Genomic DNA, 24,273 nt, shown 5'->3' on the forward strand with positions numbered 1-24,273 from the left:
TACACCCTAATTCCATACATATTTAATTCAGGAAATGTCAAACTTTTCCATATCAACATATGGAAAATTAAACTAGCTTTCCATATAAAAATTAACTTGTTTTCTAAAGGCTTTATTTTGCATGCTGTATGTAGAACAAAGAGACAAAGAGATTTTCCAGCCCATATGCACTTTTTTTTATTGCTTAGGCAATAAAAAGAACAACTAAAACCATATCAATAGCCAATCATGCTTGTGTCAGTCTTCTATGGATCTCCCTGCATCTCACATTCTTCTATCTCCTAATCATTTGCCTACGCAAATGGCCTTGCAGCCTCCATATGCCCTGCTCCCCATCCTCCCTCACCTCCTCCTCTTTGATAAGGAAATTATGCTTATTTGTAAATAAAAAGGTAATGTAAAACTTTCTGATATGCCACCATATAGGTCCACTTCTTGTGTCTTATTTCCAAAAAGCCTAATCACTCCCTGTTATTAGAGAGCACATTTCATTAGTTCAGCATTTTCTTAATATAAATTCAGGTAATTTTTTAAATTACATGTAATGTTCCAACTACACTGGCGCTAAATTACAACAGGTACAAATTTTACAATATAGCAGACAAATTCTGACTTGACATCTGGAAGATGAGTAACTTGAGCAAAGCTGGATTTAACTCATCATAACATTGGTAGGAAGAAGGGAAGGGACTGATTCGTCAAAATCAAATGCAATTATTTTACGTTAAAAAAGCCTTGAATTACCCATGTAACCTTCCAGTTTACACATCTTCATTTAAAAACACATAGAGGGAAATTATTCATTCAGTTCATTATACTAGAGGGTCTTATTATCTGTCCTTTACACGGGCTTGTTGCTGACAAGAAGAAGGTTGGGTAGGGCTGGGGAGAGTATGGTCACTTGGTCAGTTTGTGATCTGAGCATCAGGAGCCTGAGACATGCAGAGATATATGCTAAGAGCATCCCAAGAATCAAACTTGGAACACTGTGAAAAAGGGAGAATGCAGGTGTTACGTCTGTGGTGATTTTTTGGGGGAATGGCAAAGTGCTCTTGGGCTTTGACATTATTGTGATAAAAAGAAGTAGATATATCTACAAAGTTCCCGGGGGTTTAACTCTGTGTCTTTGGGATCTGCATTCATGTGACTAAAGTCTGGAGAGCTGTCCTAAATCCATTTACGAAGCAGAATTTAGTGCTAGATTAAATTTGATACTAAATACGACAAATGGGACTGTGTCAGTAGCTGAAGACACCTCTTGAGTTTAGCAATTTTATATGTCATAAGAGAACCAAGAAAATGGCAACCTCAGGCAGCTGGCACATCGTGGCTGAAGTAAGGCATCTTTCTTACACTGCAGTACTTCATTTAACAGTCAGGCTCATCACCACTAATTTTTAATGTCTCTTTCTAGGTTCAATTATGATCTCTTCTTTTTTCTATCAGTTCTACACTTGGACAGCTTCAGAGAGCTGGGAATTTCCTGGATCGGCACTGATGAGGCGAGGATTGGCTGCTGGTGCATTGTTTTCCAGGACACCAGGTTAACGGAGGAAGTTGCAGCAGACAAAACCCAGCGCAGTACATTTCCTCTGACTTTGTTGCTACTTTTCAGCATGGGGAATCACAAGGCTGATATGCAATACACAGGCAGCATATGCGAACTGACAAGGAAAGAGCTGATGATCTGAATCATAGACTTCTGTATCATATGGCGGAAAATATGGAGATGGGAACAAGAGACCACTGTGTTTATTGGGAAATGCAGCTACCAATAATTACACGTTACTTCACAGTTAACATTTAACAACTACAATAATTCAAATATATCTGTTTTCTTCTACTCATGGACAACTGCACAGGAAGTACATAGGAAGTTAGTTTATAACTGATCTGCAGTGTTATTTTGCAAAGAACCTGAAATGGACCATTCCTGCAATTTGCTTAATTATTTTTAGAGACTGATATCTGTCTTTTCAATATACTAATTCTTACATTTTGCATAATCAGTTCTTTATCTAATCTGAATACAGAAAAGTAGAAGAAAATAGAAAATTCCCAAAGGGAATAGCATACAGTAATTTTACAGCTAGTCTTTTCTAATGATTTACTCAAATGTCTCTCAAATACAGGTCACTAAACCACTTGGACTCTTGTGCATCATTCTGTCTTCATATGGCTAGTATGTAAAGAAGCAAAAATCCTGTAAATTAAAATTTACTCTTACTTTACAAGATATATCCTTCCATGTTATCTTACAGGGTAGTTACAATCTATATTTCCACACAGGAGCTGCAGAATATTCTATATTTAAGAGTAAAACTATTTAAAATTTTCTCTTATTTATATACTTATTAATGCAATTTTTTTCTGGAATGTACAAAAATTACTCATATTTGGTTTCAGAGCAGAATTGTCATGACTGATATAGAGGGTTATCACACCATTTTGTACAAAGTTATATATATTTCAAGTGATTCATCAGAAATGGTGGATATATAGTTGCGCTTCAATTCATTGGGAAACTAGATTAAATGGGAAGCCAAATGTAAGAGCAAGTGACTTCTCTGAAATCATTCCCATAGTGTGAATTATGTGCAAAAGATTTGTAATTTATGTCTGTTTGTATTTTTGCCTCGTTTGCTCCAAATTGTCTTTAATCTTAATAAATCCTTTGTGGTGGTGTATTCCCCCCCATTTTTCCAAGCACACTGCGATCTCTGAGAAATGCTCATTAGGCCTCAGCCTTGACAAACAGCACCTGGGCTCAGCTCTTCCCCAGCTTATCAGAAACATAGTCTGCTCCCAGGAACAGCTGCTGTCTAACGAGCTCCTGTTTTCTTTATGAACAGCCTTGGAAACTGTTTTTCTTCCCTGAATGGCATAACATCCCTATTCTTACACTTTGAAAGAAAGTGCCAACCCAAACTGTGGCCTGGAGGAAACACTGATATGACTAAAGCCCACTCTCTTGCGAACTATAAACAAATCCAAAGGTCCAAAATGAGTCCTTTGAGCTCTCCTGGACCACAGTGGGCTGTGACCAGCAAGCTCCCTCTGAGTGAGGCCTCTCAGTGCCAGTGAGCTCTCAGGTTTGCTGCACTCAGAAGATCACCAAACAACGATGAATCCTGGGCTGATACACCCACTCCTTGAGGCTCAACTCTTTGCCCGCTGAGGACATGTAAGAGCATCCAGAGTGAATATTTCACTACCTATATTAAAATGTCCTAGGGTATATTACTGTGTCCTGCAGCCATAGGGAGGAGGAGAGAAGATCCAGCAGGCAGGAATTGTGCAGCAAGATTGATTTATTTAATTATTTTACAAACTCTTTTATAGACTTTTTTCTTCACAGTCTAATTGGACAAAGGATCAGCCACCCCTTGGGGTGATTGGCTAAAATCCTAAAACATCCATTGTCAAAATATTTTTCTACTATACCATAAACAAGCCTGTTCAAGGCTGCAGCTGTTTCATTGTTTACAGAACTCCGCTACCTCTTCTGTGAGAGAGAAAAGTCTCTCACGGGCTTAGAAAATAGCAAGAAAATCCTTGCTAGCAGCATTTTTGTATCCACAATCTATGAGGGGAATTTTTCACAGGTACACTGACTCTTTACATCTGTGTGCGTAAATGTGTGCATTTGCTTTGGCAAATGCAGGAGAAAAGCTGCTCTCTTAGATGTTTAAGTACCTTAGATATCTAAGTAAGTTAGGCTTGTAAGTAAGGTTAAGTCAAAAGTCATAAGCTAAATTAAATGCTGCTAAGCACTGTTCTTTTGCTAAGTTTAAGTTATAAGTTAGACTAAACGTTAAGTGTTATTCCTCTATTAAATTGTTACAGTTAAATTATAATTTAAGTTATAAGTTAGTTAAGTGTTGTTCCTTTGTTAAATTGTTACGTTTAAGGCATAAGTTAATTACTGTTACATTTGAGTGCTGTCAAGCTTTTAGGCCGTATTCCTTTTATCCTCGCCCTCACTGTTCTTTTGTCACACACACCATCATCCCCCATATAGTTTTTGGCTCATTTCTGTTTCGATTGACTGGATTTTGTTTGCTGCTTTTCGGTCTTCCCTTTTTCCTTGGTGTGTCTTCACTGTCCAGTAAGTAGCAGAGTGAGTCTTGCCAACAAAGTTTGTTGTGCTGTCGCTTAATATTAAATCTGATTTTTACTCATACCCTTGCCGGTGATAGTTTTAAGTGATCTCAAACACTCCTTCGGAATATCCTCAAATGAAACAACAAAGAAAATAGAGAAGTAATTGAACCTTAATTGAAGAAACAGCTCTCTCATTTTCTTTCAGGAATCTGATTCATCACAAAATTTAAGCATATAAGTTGATCCAAATGATCAAGGTTATACATAAGTGCATTGTTAAGCACATATTCAAGTTCTCTGCTGAAGAAGAATCAATTCTAAAAACCTCAAATGATGACATGACTATCGATAGCAAGTCATGGTTAAAAGTTTTCCCAAGGTCACTGTCAGAAAGAAGCTAAATCAGGTAAAAAAACTTAAGTTCCCATCACTCCCACTGTGCACCAATATAAAATTATTTTAATTAACATCTCTATTTTTCTAATGAGTCTTCTTCTCTTTCTGTTTCTGCTTCCTGTACACCTATCTATTTCCCTAGCACTTAACACTGCCAAAAGTGGCTGCCCAAGACAGCCGTTGGGTGAGTATTGATCTACCTGACAGTGTTGTATCCAGTTACATATTTTAACATGAGAGAGGGACAAAGATCTGTTGACATGATGCATGGCTAGATTAACCTTGAGTGCTAAAGCATGCTGACCGTAAGAGCCTTGGACTAATTTATTATCAGTTTAACTAAGTTGTCAGGCTCTGCATTAGACTTGCAAGACCAGAAACCATTTGATGAAGGTACAAGAAGATCTCGTCCTGTTTTCAAAATGTCAGATGAATGAGGACCTACTCATGTCTGAGAAGCTCATGCTCAGAAACGATGGTCTGGGAACAAGCCAAAGTATTTCTACCTGGTGTGCAGGAACATAAACACAGCACTTCCACATTTCTGAGCACTGTGATCACATTATGATTATTTATTTATGAATGTCAGACACTCAGCAGTAGCATTAACTGGTCTTCTAAGATCCAAGCAGGGACAAGACAGAGGAGATAAACAGGTATAAAGTATATCCATCCAATTCCTATTTTGGAAGAAAATTATTATCTCTCTTTAGAAAATGTGAATAATTTCGTATGCTGTGATAAAAAGCTTTAAATAATGTAGGTTCTAGCCCTCAGTTCAGAAATGCATGTTTGAGCCTACTGTTCTGGAAAATGTCCAAGCATGAATAATTTAAGGTTTAGGGGCTTGACTGTTTTTTCAATTCTCTCAATCATGTGGGTAAAGTTGTACTTGGTATTCATGGGAAGCTTATTTGCTGAAGCAGTAATGTGTCCATGTTGAAAAAATTCACGACTTAGCATCACCGTGATGGAGAAGAGAGGGGTACATCATAAGTGTAAGTCATCAAGATGATAAAGGGAAATCATTTTCCAAGAGCCACTCAGCACTCAAACAGAAAAGGTAACCATTCCTGCACTCCCACTTCGTATTATATGAAAGACTTAGGTTGTCTTTGGGAAGGCTGCCTCTACTTTTCTGGACCGAAGAGAGCAGGAGAATTACTTCTATTTTCTATGTGCCAGTGAGAACCCTGAAGACCTGCATAGATAATGATGTACTTTCTCTTTTACAACAAGTTTCAAGTATGAAAAGCTCCAGTCCCTGGCAGAGCAAGTTTCTCCACTTGTGCCTAACATGGTACAGTTTTTTGTCTTCTCATACTGCCAAGAGGAATGTCAGCCAATACCAATTATTGTACTTTTAAACATATTCCCATTTGCCTATTCAATATTTAAATTATTTAGGTGTTTATTCCTTAAAAACCTAAATGTTACTTCAAAAGTGACTGAAGAGCCTAACATGTTGATCTCATGGGAAAGCCAGTGCTCAGAAAATTAAGAATGAAGCTGAAGTGCAGTAGTTATTCTGCACAGTCTCTCTGCACAAGCCTTCCTGGTGCATATGAAATACCAGCAACACACTCAGAAATTCAGCATGCTGTCTAACAGCATCCCCATGTACTCATCAAAACAACTGCCTTGCACTGAGAGGCTCTGCATCTTACTGGCTTTCTTGCTTTACCAGCCTTCTCTGAAGTTTCAGGTCCTAATGATTTTTGGAAATTTGGTCATCCAAAAAGCAGAAGGGCTTTTGACGTTTTTACCCCTGGACTACTGCCTCATTTTGCACAATTCAGAAGTTACTAGGATGACAATCTGCCTTCTAAGGCATGATCTGACACAAACTCAAGTACTGTCTGGGTCTGCACTATCAAATCCCAAGGTAAAATGTAGAACAGTTTTATCAGAAATAAATTATTGGAGGGACATTTTTCACTATTGTTTCCTCTCACAGCCAAATGTAATCAACTATTCATTAAGCACAATAAAATATAGGGTCTTTGCAGCTTTTAATTAGCCTTTTGAAGAACAAAACAAGCTGTAGCTGAAAAACTGTCTTAATTCTTTTGGTGATAGGTTATTATCCCAATTGAAGATACACTTTAGTTCACTGATTTATACGGCAAGAAGCAGATGACAGAAAAGTTTGAAATTCAGACTTAGCAATGGGACATGAATCTAACGGGGAGTAAAAGGCAACTTGGAAGTATGTTGGAGAAATCTCAGAGGGAAGTAGAGAAGAGTCAAATATTATCAGTAAGAGGCATGAAACAACTTTTTTGCCAGTGGACTGACAATCACTGACATGTTCCCTGAGGAGTGATTCACTGCTCTCATTTGCCTTGCACTACTCAAAGTGCACTCTGAAAAGCAACTCTTATAATAATTGTCTGTTCTATCAGTAAGCAGAAGACTAAATTATTTACGGCTTTTTCACCAGTTTATATCTGCAAGACTACATTTCAAGCACTAATTTACCTGGAAAATAAATACTGCTCCTGTCTCATTGCAGAAGGTCTCTGCCTAAACCTCTCATGCACTGATTCATGTAATCTTTGCCTCCCTTCAGATAAGTAAGTGCACATTCACCACTGATGAAATGGTCAGTCATTGCAACAGTTCTCGAGTTCTAGCTTTGATTACCACAAAATAGAACTGGCTAAAAGCATCAAGGTGTTTACTCCAAAGCAAACTCTAAATTTCTAAAAACGTGTATTTCACTTTGGGAAATTTTTTTAGAATTTCCTGCAGTGGGAAAAAGAACAATTTGAAAACAGATAAAACTCCTTAGCTTATAGAGTCTCTGAATTCAGGCCCAATTGGGCCTGAACATATCAGGTCAGTGCAGCTTCAGGTTCCTAGCTCTTTGTTTCCCAAAACTTCTAGCTGTTATAGTCTGAAAGCTCTCAATGCTCAAATACATGAATTCTGAATACTTTCAGGTTTTTTGGCTGATATCTTTGAACTTGGGGAGCCTATAGGGTGAGACATCTCAAAAGACAATGTATCTGGAAGCTATCAGTTTCCTAGGTCCAGAGAAGTTAATATAGTAGTGGGTCTGTTTAGGAAGCATGGATTGCAAAAACCTAGACCACAGAGTCACAGATGAGTTTGCCAAAGGCAATTTACAGAGTAGAACAACCTAGAACTGTGGATCCAGCACCACAGAAGGCAAGGGGAGACAAATATACTTCCAGAGAAACCCTGTGTTTTGTCCAAAAGGTGCCAAAGCATTCTTAAATACTCTGCTTTCAACATCTGCTCCCAGTTAACCTCACTCTGGGACTTGGTCTGTCTTGTTAATTAAATGAGAACTCATGATCTTTACTTAAAAGCCATCCCCAGTTCACACATTTTCCATTATTATTGACACTGCAAGCATTCCCCTTGATAACATCATGTGTGAAAGAACACCTCCTAGAACTTGACCTGATCACTGGGCTTGTGCTCCTTCCTCCTCTTCAGTATCTTTCACTTTTTAACCACACTGAGAACACTTCCAAGCAACCCCTTATATTTCATCTTGGTTACTGCAGATGCATATTTTCTGGATATGATGGCATTTAAATTGCCAAGAAATATATTCAAAAGGAAAATTGGCTAAGACTAACTGCCAGCAGCTCTCACACCCATTTGAAATGAGAAACCCTCCAGCAACATTCAAGTGCTGGGGCTGAGCAAAGACTGCAACATCAGATTTATATAATCTAGATGCCATAAAGCCTAGATGATAGGAGCAGATTTTCTCTCCACTCAAAACATTATTTAATTACTTATGCAAAGTAGAGCAAATCCAGGAGCAGAGAGCGTGTGCACTGCTTAGCCTTGCAGTAATACACTGGCAGTAACAAACACTCTCTGATTATATAAAACTAGGAATCTTCCACATTGGAGGGTGGTGCCATACCTTTAGAGACAGTTGTAGGCCTTAAATTTGGCTTTTGATGAAAAATGCAAGCATTTATTCCATACCAGAAGATAAATTAGGAAAATTTTTTGAACGGAAACAGCACTGTTAGAACCTGCCCTGGATTCACAATCCCTCACACCAAAGGCTCCCATCATCTTGGGGGAATCTAACAGTGCCAAGAACAGTCCAGTGAGAGATCCAGTGAACCTTGCTGTGACAGTGCCAGTGTGTACACACGCTGCATGCAGTATCACGATAGCCCTCCTTGTTCTTCCTATGTCACTTAGCCGTGACCGTCACAGCACACAACCTTCCAATGGCATTCTAAGGCACTTGCCAGCAGGTACATTCTGATGCCAAGGTTTATTTTGCTTCTGGGCACAACGGTGATGTGCAGAATACACAATAGCAATTATCATTCGGTCCTGACTGTCAAGAAATTACCTGAACATTTCTTCTCCCTGATTGACTCAACTCTTTTATGAACCAGTGTCCAGCACCTGCTTGGCTAGTGCAGCTAGTGTTTTGTTTGATGTTAACAGGTCCAGAGCAAGATCACATGTGTAACATTATTGATAGCAGTCGACAGCCTTTTTTTAATTTCTTTTTTTTTTCTTTCAGGAAAAGCCCAGTATTTAATTAAAGCAGTGAGTTTAAAGTTTTAATCTTGGTGCTATCAGCAAGCCTCATATCTTAACAAAGAAAAAAAAACCTCTTGAAACACACAGCAAATATATTGTGAAGGTATTGATTTTTATTAGGCATCAGTAAATCCTCCATCAAACTCAGACACAGGGTAAAGAACAGCAATAACGTAGTGTTCCCACTAAAGCAGAAATCATTCCTGTGAGCTATGGACTAATTTCTTACAGGCAATGAGCTTACATCACAGTATTAATCAGCTTTTTTGACTCAATAATAAGGAATATAGTCTCATGGCAGTGAAACTGAGGCAATGCCTGAAATGGTATCCTAGATTAAGCAAGTCTATGACCCTTAAAGTAGGGAAGGATCTAAAGCCTACCTTGAAAATAACCAAAACCTTAGTACACAATATTTGCACTTTTCAAATATTGGTGGAAATTTTGTGCATGCACTGTTTATGCTAACAGTATAATTAATCACAGCAACTAAAAATCAGCATTCATTAAATTGGCATGGAAATCTGAAACAAGCTTTACAAATCTCAAAGTTGTTTGGAACAGTTGGAATTTCACCTTTGCAAAGACCTCCATCTATCTCTTAAAATGGAAGTAAAATTACAACTGCAAACATCTCTCTAAATTCAGATGCTAGAAATATGACTCCAGAATGTTTTTAATATTTATGGCCCCACTTCTACTTACGAAACATGTTATAATTTTTAACAAAAAAATTGAAGTCAGAATATGCAGAACTACCCCACTGTATTATGAAAACTGCCACTACACTGGGCTTCTGAAAAATTAAGAATTTTAGATGGTGTCAATAATATAGAATTTTGTTTTTCATATTCTAAGCATGTTGATCATCCGTGCACAACAGAAAATTGATATTTTTATAATCTAGACTAGATTTCTTCCGTATACCAAATTAGAACACATAACCCCAAATTTAAAGTCCAGATCTGTCTTTCTGCAAACCTTTTATTATGGCAGCCCTTCTTATTAATAAATATGCTTCCTGACAGCTTCATTGTTCACATTTAGTAATCTGTGGTATGTGCACAAATAAATGAAAGCCATACAAACATTCTAATTGTCCTTGAAACACATAAAACTAACAACAGTTAGTTAAATGAATTAACACAGGAGATCATCTTACCTGCCAGGGAGTAGACGAAACAGGGTGTAATAAGATGACAGATGAAGAACCAAATGGTTATCTTCTGTTCAGCCATTATCTCAAAAGGAATAGCGCACTGCAATACCATCCTTCAGAGAGCTAAAAATGCCTGTTACAAAGAAAGAAGAGAGCGTGAATAATTCTGACAATAGGCTTTATCTCATATCACATTTGGCCCGGCAGATTAGGTGACTAAACTGAATATTTAAGAGTTAATATAGGATAGAGTCTTTTGAATAATAAATTCATCATCAGAATTTCTGGATCAAATTAATGATCTCCATTATTCAGAGAGCACACTGTTTCAGAGTACTCAGATTTTCTGGTGATAGTAATAATATGGTAAATGTTAAAACCACAACATCCTTTTTTACACTTATCTTCCAGATTCTATCCTTCTTCATCTCAGTAAATACTACATTTCAATCCATTACTTCAAAGTCTGTAAAAAGACTACAGTGAAACTGAAGTACATTCATCTCTTTCAGAATTCAAGTATTTTGTCTACTGTATCACTATTTTAAACTTTAAATATACAATTAATGGTTCTCCACAAAGGCAGTTTTATTTTTTGTGAGTTTCCTTTTAAATGCTGAATACAATCATTACTGCAATGTTGTTTTCAAAGGTTTTTCTTTTCCATATGGGAGAAACTCTGCCTGTATATATACTAAAACCAAGCTAAAAAAGCATGCACCTTCTTTTCATTATTCTAAGATTTTATAACCATTTTTTTCAGAACACTTCTGTAATATCTGTTACTACTTTCAATCAGAATATTTTGCTAGCTTTTTGTTTCTTGCTGGGGACTATTATCTATTTCTTCAGGGAAATGTGTCATCATGTTTTCAGTGTGCAATTCTCTGGGTTTTTTTGATGGATTTCTTGTCATGAATATATAAATGGATCCTTTACATCCATCACATCTTGTTCTTGCTTCTTGATTGGCTCTGTTAAGAACTTCACACAAAGCAAGGCTTCCAGCTTATCCTTGACAGAATATGGTATCTCAGGCACATGCTGATATCATCCAGTCCTCTCAGTATATTCATTTTGTTACTATTTCAGTTAAAATATGCTTATACATACTTAAACACCCTTCAGTAACATGCATCCCAGAACATGGTGCATGCTAAAAAAGAAGACTTGTAGATGTGGCACTTAGGGACATTGTTTAGTGGTAGACTCAAGCAGTGCTGGGTTAGCAGCTGGACTCAATGCTCTAAAGAAGTCTTTTCCAACATAAATGATTCTATGATTCTAATATTGCATTGTCACTTTTTGCAAGGTGTAATCTCAATGCTCCTGCTTTCCAGCCTCCTGTGCCAGGAACTGATGACTGACAGTGACTTCCACCTTTTACCATGACTCTTGCCCTTTCCATGTCAAAATTTTTACTAAGTTTTTCATTTCCAAAATCCAAATGGTTTAGATTTTGCTTTGAAACTGCCCTGTTTCCCACCTCCAACACCAAGAAAGGGGCAATTTTAAATTACTAAGGACAAGTACAAACATAGTTGACTCCCTAAGTATGGCTGGGATAAATCTTGTCTTGTTACAGAGAGCCTCTCGTCTGAGCTGCTGCCAGACATGCCTGCTGCAGTGTATGTGTCTCATGTCTCCCCTTGAGGTGGCTAGGAATGTGTCTTGGCCATTGGGGACTTTTACTTGTCCCTTCTTTCTCAAAATAATGCTAAGGCTGTTCATTTGAACATGCCTCAAACAGTGAACTTTCCTTATAACAGAGTTTCAAGAGTGTTTTGATAAACTCATAGTGCAGGAAAATGACAAGAAATATCACAAGAAAATCTTTTGGCTCAGAAATTACAGGACCAGTTGCATGTCACATTTTTTCCTTATTTTTTAGCAGATTAAATCCTTAATAAAAAGTTAAAAACTATGACCCTGCAATTAGCTAGCTGTTATATGAAAAATGTTCTCAGCAAAACACAGACAAGAGTCAAAAAGTGATTCCCTAGAACTGAGATTTATCTAGAAATATTCCCTAGAAAAAGGCTCTTACATTGGCAACAAAAGCGTATGCTTACTGTAGCTGGATCTAAGGGGAAGAATTTATAAATAAATTTATAAACATCTTTACCTTCTCACTTCTGTTGGCACTAAAGTTTCTTCAGACTGTCACACAAAGGACATCCACAACTATTTCAGGCATCTACGCTGACCAAGGTATGAACTACTGTGTGCGTATGATTCATCCAGAAGACAGTGGTAGGTCAGATCAAGAAATAACTTTGTATAATTTTCCAGCAGCCATGCCCTGGCTATGACATCCTTGTGATATGACACTGCCTTGCCTGAAACATTTGTTTCCAAATGACATGAGTAAAATTGCATAGTTATGCTGAAATAATGCACATAATTAAAGAGCGAAGAAACAGGAGCTCTTTTGGGAACAATGGTAATTACACAGCAGCTTATGGTGATAATAACTGTGTTCAAGCATATTGATAGATGAGACTGTTAAGAGCCCTGTGTTCTCTGACGTTATAGTCATAGATGGAAGATCCCTCCTCCCTCTCTTTAGCAGAATTTAGGTTCGATTTTGGAAAGATACAATGTCCTCTAGCTCTCCAAAAATCCCTTTTTGCTGGCTCAGAAAAAAAATGGTTTGAACAATGGTTCCAATTACAGTAAATAAAAATTGTGTCAGAAAATGCTATAAATACCTCATTTTATTCAGAGACAAAACTATCCACCCTGCCAGGATTGAAATCCTTTCCCTACTCTCACTTGTTTCGGCTGAGTGGGTTCTGTATATAGAGCACAGCCATCCCTTCTGATTCATCTCAGCTTGTGGGTGAGAAGCTGTTTCATATCGCTCTGCTGAATTTTGGCAGAAGTGCCTGCTATGAGATGAGACAGCACGCAGGTTATCGCTCTAAGTGTGAGGTGCTATGGCTGTGCAGTGTTACCACCCAGCCACCCAAGGAGCCGTCCCGGCCTATCTGAGGTAGCAGCACTGGTGCCGGAGGCAGCACCGTGGGCTGCAGTGCTCAGGCAGCACAATCTACTGCCTCTTTCACATTATAGCTCTCAACCTTTTATCTTTGCAGAGTGAGAAGGATATTGCTGCCTCAGTAAAAACCATTCCCAGACAAAAAAACAGCCAAGTCGCTTTTCTCCTCTGAAAAAGCAGAGTGACTACATACCTACACATTATTCCTTCAGTCTGCACAGTACACGATCCTTCTTTTTCCAAACAAAACACCACAATTTTAGCAAACAAGTGAGACATTTAAAAAATATATAATAGAATGAGCAGGCATTTAACTGCAACCATGTCATGTTTAATTACTATCCAATGCTAACTAACACACTTAGGTCCATTTTGACTGTTCAGTTTCCCAAAAGAGCCAGTCACCACCACAGACCCTTTGCCTTGCTAAATTCAAAAAAACAACATCTGGTGAGCTGTCTGGAGTGCAATCCTCCCAAAGGAGGTGGAAAAAACTGGGGCATTGGCTGCTGAATGGGAAGCACGTTCAATTTCGAACACAGGGACTTGCCAGGGTGCTTCTGGAGGGTTGCAGTGTCTCATGATGCTTCATTAGGATGAGAGGTGGTCCCAGGACACAAGGGTAAACCTGCCTCTTTATACTATCCAATTGTTGGGATTTTTTAATCTCTCAAAATGCACTTTAGGAAAATGTCTACATTTTCTGCCATATCCTGTGTGGCTTTCTTCAGATCTTCAGTGCACTTTGGCATTTATTAAGGAGAAAAAGACACCCATTTTACTGCTATGGAAGCAGACAGTGTTTTCCATCACTTCCCTGTTAAATCCAAACGTGCAGATGACATCGTTTTGCAAGGGCATAAAGCATTTATAGGGCAGACAAAAAGAAATTACAAACACAGGTAATTGAAGTCAGTTGAATAAAGATTTTTAAGATCAAAAGCAGTAAAAATAAGGTACATAATCTACCAGATTTGAAATCAAGAAGGGATAGGGATAGACAAGGGAAAGCAGAGCAACAGTGGGGGATGTTGAACGGGTGAAGAGGAGGCAAAGAAAAGATCTCAACACTACAGAGGGAAGGGATGTAATGTGAGACATGTAAGTGAAGTGTGGGAAAATGGAAGCAGTAAACCAACCCAAAAGGGCAGGTAGAAAGAAAGGCAGAGAGGGAAAGCAAAGGAGATGTAGGCAGATAAAGGTGTATGAGAATTACCAGTTGCCTGTCAGTAATCTCAACATTTACCATGGAAGAGCTTTCCTGAACTTCACCTGCCAAGGCTTTCAGAGTGGGAGCAGCGTGATTACTGCATCAGCCCTTGACATCCACTCAGGGCTCGAGACAGGAACCCCAAGTGCTGATGGGGAAGAGAGGGGGCAAAAGAAAGTGTTTGGGAGCTCTGGCATAGTACACTTAGCTAGGAGAGGTAAATCAAGATGCTTGTTGTGATCCCCATTTCCTGGTATATTATGATAATTATAGAGATTCAAGTTTTAGAATTGGTAGAGATTCCATCCAGATTAAACTATAAATAGATACAACAATCTAGAAGAATTCTCTGGTTCTCTACCCTTTTTCAAAACATGAATATATATAATTGCAATAATTCACTAGCAAATTAACACAGTGGCAAGTTATAATCAAAGTCTTTTAGGAGTCACACAATACTTCAGCCTAATCAGTGTTTTGTATTTGTTTTTACTTCAGACTCTTTCAGTGATTTTCGTAAGCATGTAATTGCTCCTCATCTTTATTTTCTTAACAGAGCTGGCATTTTCTCCTATGGTAAGTAACTCCTCACAAATCTTATTAGTTGATCAGTATGTAGAATTACCATGAAACTTTTTAATTTAAAAAAATAATTATGTATATTGCATATTATTTATTGTATCACTCTTTGTCCTTTTCTGCTATTTTGGCCTTTTCAAATTAATTTTGTAATCAATGAACGAGTTTTGACAATCTAGGTAAAAACATGCCATTAAAAAGGGCGCTGTATCTTGTTTGTAAGTCTGGTTTGGTCTGAGCCATCACCCACAATCCAATTTACTCCTGAAGCCATTACGTTAGCCACTAGCAATTACTAGCTTTCTCTATTACTGGAAAAGTGGTGACAGTCAAGTTCCTTGCCACTACACAGATTTGTGTCATTCCAGTGGTGTGGGATTGCTGTGAGCAGAGTTCCAAGCCAGCCCTGCTCTTACAGCACTGCTGCATCTACAGAAGATTTTACGTTTTGGCTGGCTCTCACTTAGAGTCCAAAAGTGACTTTAGTTCCCTTCATAAAGGCTCATAGAAACACTTCAATTCCTTATGATTTCTATAATTATAATCTTCGTTTTTGACAGATTTGTTCAAGTGGAAACGGAATCTCAAGTCTACTGCTCACAATACTGCCCACTCGCCCAAACAGTCCATCACCAACAGTCATGCTTCTAATATTTTCCACTTCATCCTATATAGAGAATACAGCTACACTCTCCATTTCACATGAATGAAATCCAGCTAAAAAGCACATCAATTTGATAGCCCATAAATAAGATACTCTTCTCGAAAAGAATTTACAATTTCAAGGACAATATGCAATGACATAACAAAGAAGCACAAAGTTGGAGCAAAGTGCAGTCTAATTCCTCCCCTCCAATAACTCAACTTTTTTAAACTGCTTACAGGTGCTAAATAACCAATAATAAAAAGAAACTCAAAACTCAGAATCAGTTTATTAATATATTTTAACAGGCTAAATTAGCTACTGATTCTCTCACTACTGGATAACTCCACCAGTTCTGTAATTTTGCTTAATAAACATTGACTTGGAAATACAAAGAACCAGTATCTTGGAGGTGATCTGGAATTTAATTCCATCTGGAATTAAATCTGGACAAGGATGCCAGGAAAGACAAGAAGGGCATCTTCAACTACACCAATAACAAAAGGAAAACAAAGGATAATGTGGGCCTGTTGCTAAAGGGAGGGGAAACAGTGGTTACAAGAGGATGCTCTGAGAGAGCTGATGGAACACCCTAACAAGGCTGCTTGGAATTATCTTTGAAAGGCTGTGGTGATCAGAAAAGGTTCTTGAGGACTAGAAGAAAGCAAAGGCCACCCCAGTCTTCAAAAAAGTCAGCCTCACCTCAATCCTCAGAAAGCTGATGTAGTGCCTCATTCTCGAGGCCATCTCTATCCACATAGATGACAAGAAGGCGATCAAGAGTAGGCAACACAGATTCCCTAAAAGTAAATCATGCTTGACCAACCTCATTGCCTTCTACAATAAAACAAACACCTGGATGAATGAGGGGAGAGCAGTGGATATTTTCTAACTTGACTTCAGCAAGGCTTTCAACAGTGTGTTGCACAAACTCCTCATAGGAAAACTCTGGAAGTGTGGGCTGGATCAGTGGACAGCGAGGTGGATTGAGAACTGGCTGAATGGCAGATCCCATAGTGCCATAATAAGTGGCAAAGGGTTTAGTTGGACTCCTGTCACTAGTGGTGTCCCCCAAGGTTCAGTACTGGGCCCAGTATGGTTTAACTTATTCATTAATGACTTGGATGAAGATGCATCGTCAATAAGTTCACTGACAACACAAACCTGACAGGAGGGCTGACACCCCAGAGTGCTGTGAGCCCTTCAGAAGGGCCTCAGCAGGCTGGAGAGATGGACAGAGAAGAATTGTCTGAAATTCAAAGAAGGCAAATGCAGGTTCTTGCACTTGAGGAAGAATGCACCAACACAGGCTGTATCATCCTTCCCATTTTCATTATTTCTCTCTGGTTTGTCTCTGTTATTTTGTCCTCATAGTTCACGCAACTAATAATATGTCTTATTTTTCTTATTTGCATCCACAGATTCATTATGAACCAATACTAATTCTCTTCCCTACAAGGGCCTTAGAGCAGTCACACATCTCTCTCAGCCTGCAGTTAACCAACACCTCTGTAATGAAGGGTCATCTGGTAGTACTATTACAAACATATATTTCCAGGAACATTAGCCATCTTCTAAATTGTGGTAAGCTCAACAACTCAGCTTTACTATTAATTATTAATACAGTTTAGTTACTTTTCTTAAGTCAGCTGCAAAAACACAGTTTTGAAATACTTTCAGATCATGAAGTGTCGCTTAGCGGTACTTAAGCATTCTCTAATCATCACGTCAACAACAAAGGGTCAGACAGACAGTCCCTATCCACACTTTTTGCTCTATCAGCAACTGGTTGCTCTTTCTTCTAATGTAATATATAAGAAAAAGAGCACTTACTACTGTCATAACACACAGGCATTACTCACTTTTCTGAAAGCTTGCTGTAAGGGCTTTGCTGCTTGAGGACTGCCTGGTAAAATATTTCAGCAGCAAAAATCAATAAACCTCCTGCCAAGTCCTGAGCATCCCACAGAACAGCATACTACTCTGTTCCCACATGTACAAGTAGCTTCCACTTGTGTCTTAAAGACTAAGCAGTTTAAATTTGACTCCAAGGTAACCAAACATACCCGTCTCTAAAATCAGCATGAAAAAACATCAGCCATTAATACGAATAAATATCCATTAAAACTGGGTATTCCTTCATGATAACATGGATTTTTAGGTTACTTTGGACAATAACTTTTAAGGGACAAAACACATTAACTTCTTCAGAAAAATTAAGTGTATAATTGCTGTTATCTTTTGGAGCTTTAAAATTTGTTGGAAGTTTATAAAAGGAAACGTACTAATCAGAACATCATCTTGAAATTAAATCTTAAAGAGATCCATTTCTAAGAAAAAAACAATCAATTTATGTTTCAGAGAAACAAAATGAAGACTGTAAGAAAATCTTTATCATGCTCTTGGCATTTTCATTTGATTTTCACATTTTCTTGAACTTAGTAATACCTTTTTATTCATCAGTAAATGCAGATATGGGAACGAATAATGTATATTCAATAAGTTCACAGCAGATGTATTTATATATATATATACAAGTTTAACAGTTTATCCATATAATCTGTAACTCAGGATACCCTATAACATACTTCCTATTGTACAGCCAAAGACAAGCTCAGTGGGAGATTTCATCTTCGAACTGCATGTTTCCTAGCAACTCTATTTGAAATCAGAGTAGCATTTTTTAAATTTACATCAATCACTTGGAACTGTTGAGAATACTTAAAACATCTCTTTCATCCTATGAATAAACAGTTCGAATCAGACTAGCAGCTGCAAAAAGGAGAAAAAAGGAAAATCAATTCAATGTTTACTAGAACTTGCTGGTAGATTTTGGAACAATATATTATTTGTGCCTTTTGGTTTTAAGCTTACACATTTCCAAATAGAAGTTGACCAATGGTGAGACCCATTGGCATTTTTTATAGGTTTGAGCTGCCACCACCATTTCAAAGATCCTCTATGTTTTAAAGACTACTTTTCAAGGATACATACTCATAAGGCAAGCTTAGCTGTACTCTGAAGATTTCAGCAGATAAGTAAGGGTTGCATTCTACCGGTTTAATGACCTACAACTAGAGCACTACTTCTGTAGTCTTCACATTTTTTGGGGAGAAAGAAAAGAAAAAACTGATTTTTTTTAAAACTTAGTTTCTTGCCTCCTAACTGTCAGTTGATACTTTTCATACATGTGTTCCCCATCAATGCCAGTAGACCCTCAGAGGCACACAGCATGCACAGAAATCTCTCTTAACACTTAGCCAGCAAGGAGGGACACAAGGACATATATCATCAGAACAGCCTTTGGAAATCCCTGTGCCAAAACCACTGCACCTGACATAAGGAATCATATTTTCCCAATGCTACTCAGAATCTTGGTCTCATGACTGCACTTAGATTAAATCAAGGTGGATTAAGGAAGAAAATAGGCAGGAAAATGGATAGACAAGGGGACAAAAGGGCCTGATTGTGACTCTTCTGGTTGAGGGGTCTGTACCCTGTGTGCATGGATGTGGCTGGAGGCACAGGTGCCCACCACTGATATGGGACTTTGAGCCTAGGCCCCTATGGTGGCAGCAGCAGGAGAAAACAGAATGTGTCAGAGGTCTGAGTGGTGGCAACTGGACAAGGGGCCATAGGTTACAGGGATACATGTATCCAGGGTGCCAGCAGCTATGGAAGGTGATTAGATATGTTGTTGTGGGTGTGAATGCCCGTGTGGGATTGCCAGCAGCCATCAAATAGCGAGCAATTACAGTAAGAGGCTTGGGAGCAGGTACTGCTGCTGCTGCCAGCAGCTGGGGATAGCTGGGCATCCAGGCCCAGGTCCCAGGCAGGCTGGGTGCCTAAGGCCAGGTGCGGCAGGGATGGGTCCACGCGTGTACGCACACAAGCTTTCCACTAACGGGATCCATCCCAGTCAGTCAGACAGCCTGAGGCTCTTGGGGCTGTTTCTGTTGGTGACTCTGCTGCTGTAGGTGGCCAGCCACACACAGAGCTGTGCATGCACTGGGGGCTGCTGAGCATCACTGCAGGCTCTCATGGGCATAGGGAGCTGCTGCAGGCTCACCTCGCCCAGGCAACCAGATCTGGCAATGTCCCCAAAACAGCCAGAAAGTTCAGTGAAATGCATCTGATGCTGAATTCCTACAACGATGTGAAAGATAAGCTCATGAGAGTGTGATTTATCTTTGTAATGAAATACATTTGAAAATGCCAGTATTTTACCTCTGAAATACAATAACATCTGTATATAAAGTATGAAAATTATATTTTAAAAACTGTGACTAATCAGTTCAACATCTGAGTGCAGAGAACTATGTAAGATCACTTCTAAGCATTAACAAGTCTCTAAATAAAACCAAAAGAGAGAAAAGTTTGATTTTATACATGCAAAACATTCTGCTTTGCTTTTTACACTTAAATATCAAGAAAAAAAACACCCAAACAAATAAAAAAACCAGAGAGATATATGAAAGCCAAAAGCCTGACCTACAGACATGTCTCCAAATATTTAAGTATAGAATGAACACATACAGCAAAATCACAAGAGGCAGTCACCAATTTGCAGGAATGAAGCCTACAAAACTTCATTTTAGGGATCTTGTTCCAAGTTTCGTATTTTGGTGTCAAAAGATATATTTTGTTATGTAAGTAAGTACAGCTTAGGCACATCAGCCACAAAAAAAGACATTTCCCTTTTGTTATCAAAGTTGCATTAGTAAGTCCACTTCAACTGACTAATTTCAAATATTAAAAATGTTTTAGTTGATAACTATTCTGTTGAACATAACATATGAGTGTATTCTCTCACAGATGCTATTTCACTGTGGTGGTAAGTCAAGAAATCAAAATAACCTTCTCACTTAAAAGGTTGTGATTGCAAAGACATTCTGTCACATCTTGCAGTGACTCCATGTTTTTCCAAGCAATGGAATAGAGTCCCTACAGACTTCATTAAACAACTGCCTACAGGTCCTGCACAGCTAATCTGTATTTACTGCATTTCTGACATGGACCCGACATGGCCTCCAGCACAGGGGCTTTCCCTCTTTAGGAGCTTCTGACCAAACAGGTATAATGAAAACTGCAGTAAATTATATCTGAAAGAGATAATCCTTTCAAAATAGGAATCCTACCTGTTCTGAATAATAACTCTGATTTGAAAGTATGAGATGCAGTATGTAGCAGTGTTAGAGTTCTGTGCTTACTACTCTTGTTTTTCAGCACTGAAGAGAGTTCAAACATACAATGTCTGTAGTCTTTGCTTAGTAAACTTGGAAAGACAGTGAATATGCACTGAAATTTTATTCATTTTCCCTATTATGACCTAAAGTTTTCAAAGAGCAGTACTTCCTAATTCTGGATTTCCAACTTCTGAATAAAAGAATAGAATTATTATTATATTTTATTTTTTCAAATTATTTAGGTTTATTTGAGGGTTGTATATGACCAAAACTGGTCAACAAGCAAGGTTGGTCATTCAAACTGTACTGTTAAGTACTCACACAATATTAACTGTTCTGATTTTTCATTGTCTAGTACCACAACTGAAGGGCAATAAACCCATTATCTAAGAAAAGGAAAAGCACATAATCACCTGCAGACATTGTTCTACCCAGTAAAAGCAAAGTAATCGGCATATATTCTAATATCTCTGGTGATATGCTAGTGGATCTACAAATTAGGAACATCCACACCTTAATGTCTTTCAATGAAACAAATTATAGGTGCTTTAATCCATTAACTTTTACACATACTTTCTATCACATCTGCCTTTGTCCTTCTTCCTTGACCTTCTCCCCAAAGTGCTCAGCTTTTCTTAATTGATCTAATTTAAATGGAGAGGCATGTAAGGTACTTTTCACATTCAATTTATCTGTAAAAAAATTTGATAAAATTACACCCAGATGTACAGCTGAAATGACAAGAGAACAGACAAAATGTTACTCAGAGTAACCAACACCAGAAATTAAATAGCATCATTACCTTCACTGGCATCTCTGTGCTTTTATACTGATGGAGATATGACAGTAGTTTAGCATGTGTAAGAATATTTTAAAAGGCTATGTGAAGGATGATGCTATTTGTAACTACCCAGAACTGCTGTATATCACATTCTGGGATCTGCTAATGCATCTGCCAAATGAATCATAATAACAACAAAAATTTAGCCATTTAGTATTTCCATTTCTCAAAATATTACAATTACACCTTTTAAATGTAGAATGTTTGTTCTGTAACATTCTGAGAACTTTGCGGGTATTTGCCTTCATTTGGTAAAAATATTTTACAATTTTCATTACAGTACCAGTATGAAAAAAATCTTCTAGTGGAGAACATGACTACATAATATTTGATATACACAAACTAATCAGGCATTTTGCATCACAGTTTTATATATAACCTTTTTCTTCTAATAAACACAGTAGCTCTAGGTCACAGCACAGATAGCTTCTGTGCTGATGGTATAACAGAAAATCCTTTTGTAAGACACTGAAACTTGACAATAAGTCAGTATTACCTTAGATGTGCCATCTTACATTACTGTTTGCTTTGGTAATTTATTTTAATGCTGCAATCTGGCTTTCTTTTTATAGCAAACACAGAAATGCAAGGGCAATTTTGAAGAGCTAAAATTTCAGTATTTGTGATCTATCACAGGATCTCAAGTCCAAACTTTTGCAGATCATTCTTTGGACTGTTCAGCAGAAACTTGGCAACAAGAGGAGCATGCGGTCCTTGTCAGTATGGTGTATTGGCACTGAAGGGTTTAGGTAGAAGCACAGTGGAACAAAGGAAATAACATGATGGTTTAGGACCTCAGGACCAAGGTTAAGGTCTCTGTGGGAATAAAGTGTTATGAGATTTTCATGAAAAGATGAGCTTCAGAAGACATGCAGCAAGCTTCACTCCAGGAGGCACAAGATCCCCTAACAGAGCACGTACCAAAGACAGCTTTAAGACCTTCCCCAACGATGAAGCTTCCTTCCAGCTTTTTCCTATACTATAGCATTGCAGTACACATTTTCTTAGTATGAGCAGACAACTCAATTGTTTATAGGCTGAATCCAAAGGGATATTTATTGTGGATGGAAGAAAACAAACAAAAATCCAAGCATCAGCAATAAATTTCGAAATAATGTACATGAATATACTCCTTCATTATTCATGAGAATTGAAGAAATGCTAGATTTTTCCTGGTTTACATGGACAAACTCCCCTTTGACTACTATAACGTGTTCAAGAACAGATTTTTTGATACAGACAAAAAGAAAAACTCTCTTCATCTCTACTCCCATATTTGACACTTGAGATTACAGTTGAGGAGATTATTTAAAACACCCTGCTATATTCTTCAGTCAATTCTGCGACTTCATACTTGTCTACAAGTCTCATCAGAAGAAAAGCAATTAGACTGAGGAGAAAAAATAAAGTAAGGAGAATTTAATTCCTTTGCTTACCATCAACCTTCCTCTATCTTGATGTGTTTTGCAGTACACAGTTTGAAGAAACCAGTCACTAGTGGACAAGTTTACTATTCACAAAATATTAAAGTGCTGTTTCTATAACATATAATGAGTCAGATTATTTCATTAAGTGCTCGTATTACCATCACTATTTTATGCTTCATGGCATATCTAAAGATTATTCCTTCTAACACATCATTAATGTTTGTAATAAAAATGTTGTTATTGGCAATTCGGATTTATCCTCAAAAGACTGAACCTACAGTGAACATCAAGTGTATCTGAATTAAATACAAATGGTCAGATGATGGTCCTAAGTGAGCTCTTGGACTCCATTATGTTCTAAAACAAATGTGACTCATACAATGTCTCATAAAATTTATTTAAACCATTTAGCTAAAATAAAAAATTTTAGCTAAATTATTAAATATATTAAATTCTGAGAAGGGTTATCTGAAAGTGATCATCTGCTACTGTGAAAAAATTTAATGCATTTGACTAAAATCTGCATATATTTTGAAGACACTTTGAATGACTTTGTATTCAAAACTGAATGTGTACCTTGAAGATGGTTCTACAGAGTTGTTTTGTGTTCGAATCACCAACCTTTTGTTATTGATTTTGCACATTTAATTTTTCATTTCCTTTGTGGCGTAAAAACCACTTCTCTTCCTAATTCCCAACAGACACAGGGTAGATCTTACAGTAACACTCAGGTGGAAGAAGTCTGACAGCCCTTGTTAACCTCTTACAGCAGGAATTGTAAAAATTTCCTTCAATTCAAGAAGAGACTTTAAAGTGTATCTTTTTTAGGCTGTATTTCAGGGTCACTTTGACGCAGGAAACTTCCTTTCTGATGTCTTACCTTTCAGAACTGTATTGATCATGTTGCCAGGCAGGCACACGGCTGTAAGATACAAGCAAAGCTCTGAAGTCTTGGGTCTTTCCCATGCAATAATGCCAAAGGAAGGACATGTAAAAAGAAAATACATTTCAGAGCAGGTTTTTGACTGGTTCAGCTTGGTAATATTTGTTATTTGGAAGTAAATGGAAATTCACTCCTGGTATAATTGCAAATGAAAGAAGTCTGGTTTTAAAGAACCACAATTAACAGTAAGGACAAAGCAGCCACAGTGCTCTTCAATGCTTAGGAGGCAT

At 37.8% G+C, this 24,273-nt stretch overlaps 1 protein-coding gene across 1 annotated transcript in view; it reads right to left on the reverse strand.

Moving 5' to 3' along the window:
- CNTN1 (contactin 1) overlaps positions 1-24,273 on the reverse strand; it is a 229,334-nt gene that overhangs the window by 69,779 nt on the left and 135,282 nt on the right. Inside the window, exon 3 of the mRNA XM_042018024.1 lies at positions 10,217-10,346. Coding sequence (XP_041873958.1) covers positions 10,217-10,325 — 109 coding nt within the window. The 5' untranslated portion in view covers positions 10,326-10,346. The remainder of the gene's footprint in view (positions 1-10,216; positions 10,347-24,273) is intronic.

The sequence above is a fragment of the Corvus kubaryi genome, unplaced genomic scaffold (genome assembly GCF_017639235.1).
Source record: "Corvus kubaryi isolate FWS band 111438036 unplaced genomic scaffold, C.kubaryi_AGA036_p1.0 137, whole genome shotgun sequence".
NCBI lineage: Eukaryota > Metazoa > Chordata > Aves > Passeriformes > Corvidae > Corvus > Corvus kubaryi.